The following is a 3,534-nucleotide window of genomic DNA, read 5'->3' on the forward strand; positions in this document are numbered from 1 at the left end:
ATTTGGTACATATGACAATACAGACCTACTCAAAAGCATCTTCTAATAGCAGTCACAATAATAAGACTTTGTTAAAATTAAAGTTAATCAACATTGAGAAATAGAATTATATGATTGTAATACCATGAAATGTAGCCATTTGTATGGATTAAATTCAGTAGCTTGTATCTTTACACATTTTTGTTTACATATGTGAACATCCAAAATGTTTAATTCGTACATTAATTGTATAATAAGGTATCGACTGTACTTTTAAGAGTATTGCTAAATATCTTCATCTCCTTTGGAAGCTAAGGGTTAAGGCAGCAGCGCCTTGCGCACAGGTGTCTCGCCAGTCCTTTATGAAACCGCGCCTGCAAACAGTTGGCGAACTTTTTTTTCTTTAATTAAGTTGATCATAACTGTAACTCAGCTAGGAATCTCTGTCCTACTAGACAGGCCACTGTAATTCATGTAGTTAGATCTTAAGTGGGTTTTCTGACCGCAGCCCTAATCTCTCGCCGTTAAACGTGGAGCCACTAACCTGGAGTGCTCTTCACATCGAGACCGGTCCCGCACGCCTTTATTTCGCTGCTTTTGTGCTGCATGTGATTCCATCTGTTAGAAAACGAATTACTCTAGAGTTTGGACATAGTTCAAAGAGTTTTCCTCAAACGTTAAAGTCGCGTTGAACTTCTTGCATTTTCAAGATTTTTAGCGTCCATTGTGTTACGCGTCGGATATGTGGTGGATGCTGTTTCCACGATGGATTTGGTTTCTTCTGGGACATTGTTATACTATACTCCTTTATATGGACAGCTGCCGTGTGAGAGCAATGCCCATGTCCGTGGCAAAAGTGGTGTACTCTCACGCAGGTCTGTGCCCGAATGACCTGAATCCCAACCTCTGGGTGGATGCTATGAGCACCTGCATGCGCGAGTGTGAATCTGACCAGGTGAGTTGACCTGCAACTGACCGTGATGTATAGCCTGCTGCATGTGAAATGTGTAGACAATGGGGCATAGACGCATTTCGTATGCTGTCGAAGCATCTGGACACACTGTCTGTAAGATCCTTTAGTCGACCAGTAACTAAATGCCTAATTAATTACCAATTCTTCTTCTTCTTCCTCTTCTTCTTCTCATTATTATTATTATTATTATTATTATTATTATTATTATTATTATTATTATTATTATTATTATGCCAACAATTCCTTTTCACTGTGCATGAATTGCATTGAAAATTAAAAGAAAAATATCAAGCAGAAACACAATTCAACAATTACAATCTTGAGCTTATGTACTTCTAAAATGTTTACTTTTTTACATTTACTTCTTCAAAGTCAATACTCATCCACATTAAAAAAAAAAAAAACACTTGTGGAAACGTCTGAGCTAAATTCCTCATAATAAAATCTGCATGTCATGTTTTTTTAAAAAGGATTTTACTAAGAATTATGCAGTATTTTAACTTAAACTGTGTCTCAACTGTAAACTGTATTTTTATTTTGTAACTCTAGGACTGTGAGACATTTGAGAAGTGCTGCCCTAATGTATGTGGTAACAAGAGCTGTGTAGCATCACGCTATATAGACGTCAAGGGCAACAAGGGCCCCATTGGAATGCCAGAGGGCGCCACCTGCGACAAGTTCATGTGCTCTCAGCAAGGGTCCGAGTGTGACATCTGGGATGGCCAGCCTGTTTGTAAGTGCCGGGACCGCTGTGAGAGAGAGCCCCACTTCACGTGTGCGTCTGATGGCATGACATACTATAACAAGTGCTACATGGATGCCGAGGCCTGTTCCAAGGGTATCTCTATTTCTGAGGTCACCTGCAGGTAACATGTTAAGTATTTTAGATCTCTACTTGTTTGTTTTTGGTGTGATGAGGTAAAGTTGTCTTGTTTTAGTGCTCAAAATAAAGACATTTGATTGCATGGAAAAATACATTAATTCCGTGTGTAAAATGTCAGTTTAGTAATTAAAGAAGAGCGTTTGACTCTTGGCTCTGATTGATTCCTTTCTTATTCGACCTATCTACAGGTACCACCTGACCTGGCCAAACACCAGTCCAATCCCAGCAGAGACAACATTACATCCCACCACCGCCCTCCAGACCACCCTCCCAGCTGACATCCAGCTCCCCACCATACACAGCGGCCCCACCCAACTGGCTGTTTTTGTGGGTGAGACAGCTAGCTTCCTGTGTGATGTCTCTGGGAAACCACATCCGGAAATCACCTGGGAGAAACAACTGAAGGGCAAAGATAACACCGTAATGAGACCTAATCATGTCCGAGGCAACGTTGTGGTCACTAACATTGGCCAGCTGGTCATATACAATGCGCAACTTCAGGATGCCGGCATCTATACGTGTACAGCCAAAAACGTTGGGGGGAGTGTATCGTCACACTTTCCCTTGGTAGTGATCAGGAAGGAGGCGAAGGGAAAGAATGCAGATGGGAATATTACCAACCTGCCATTTTCAGCTGAAGAGTGTCTTAAACGTCCTGACACAGATGACTGTGGAGAAGAGAGCATGAGCTGGTACTATGAACCAAAGAGGAACAATTGCTTCACATTCACCTACAGTCAGTGCAATAAAAACCGTAACCATTTCAACACCTATGAAGCCTGTATGCTGTCATGTGGAGGAGAGCTGGCTGCTCCATGTAGCCTACCGAGTCTCCAAGGGCCTTGCAAAGCATATGAGCCTCGCTGGGCTTATAGCAGCGGCATCAAAAAGTGCCAGTCCTTTGTGTACGGAGGGTGCGGTGGCAACGAGAACAACTTTGAGTCTAAAGAGGCCTGTGAAGAGATGTGTCCCTTTCCGAAAAACCACAACTGCAAGACATGTAAACCCCGAGCCAAGATGGTCACCAGCTTCTGCAAAAGTGACTTTGTGATCCTCGGGCGTGTGACAGAGCTGACGGAGGAGCAAGAGTCTGGCCATGCATTGGTGACATTAGAAGAGATTTTGAAGGATGATAAGATGGGTCTGAGGTTTTTTGGCAAAGAGCCCCTGGAGGTGACTCTTCTGAACATGGACTGGAACTGCCCCTGCCCCAATATCACTACAGCCGACGGGCCGCTCATCATCATGGGGGATGTTCAAAATGGGATGGCCGTCCTGCAGCCCAACAGCTTTGTAGGCTCCTCAAGCACGCGTAGAATCAGGAAACTTCGTGAGGTTATTCACAAGAAAACCTGTGATTTCCTTAAAGATTTCTCTGCCGTCCAGTAGTCTTTTAAAGTCTCACACTCACTCAAAGTCTTTTGTCTCATGTTTTCTGATTATTCCAAGCTCCAGTGACCTCACTCCCCAGTCTGACTGACTGCCAGTAAACATAAAACCTAACTTATCTGTAACATTGGAGGTTTTGTTGCCTGATTCAGATGTCTTTCTTTTCTTACTTTGTTCCTTATTGCTCAATAGATCTCAGAAAATCCCTCCTCATAGTTTTTGTTTTTGACACTGATCCTTTTTTTTTATCATTTCTCATTCATGATTTCTTCTAAGATGCTGTGTCGACACGGTCCAAATTGCTCTTTTA

At 42.5% G+C, this 3,534-nt stretch overlaps 1 protein-coding gene across 1 annotated transcript in view; it reads left to right on the forward strand.

Annotated features, from left to right (window-relative positions):
• Window positions 1-244: 244 nt before the first annotated feature.
• The window catches only part of wfikkn2a (info WAP, follistatin/kazal, immunoglobulin, kunitz and netrin domain containing 2a), a 3,481-nt gene continuing 191 nt past the window's right edge, over window positions 245-3,534 (forward strand). The window contains exons 1-3 of the mRNA XM_032538093.1: window positions 245-934; window positions 1,502-1,818; window positions 2,024-3,534. The exon at window positions 2,024-3,534 is cut by the window's right edge and continues 191 nt beyond it. Of these exons, the coding sequence (XP_032393984.1) occupies window positions 722-934; window positions 1,502-1,818; window positions 2,024-3,224 (1,731 nt within the window). The 5' untranslated portion in view covers window positions 245-721 and the 3' untranslated portion in view covers window positions 3,225-3,534. The remainder of the gene's footprint in view (window positions 935-1,501; window positions 1,819-2,023) is intronic.

Source organism: Etheostoma spectabile, chromosome 15 (assembly GCF_008692095.1).
Source record: "Etheostoma spectabile isolate EspeVRDwgs_2016 chromosome 15, UIUC_Espe_1.0, whole genome shotgun sequence".
Taxonomy (NCBI): Eukaryota; Metazoa; Chordata; class Actinopteri; order Perciformes; family Percidae; genus Etheostoma; species Etheostoma spectabile.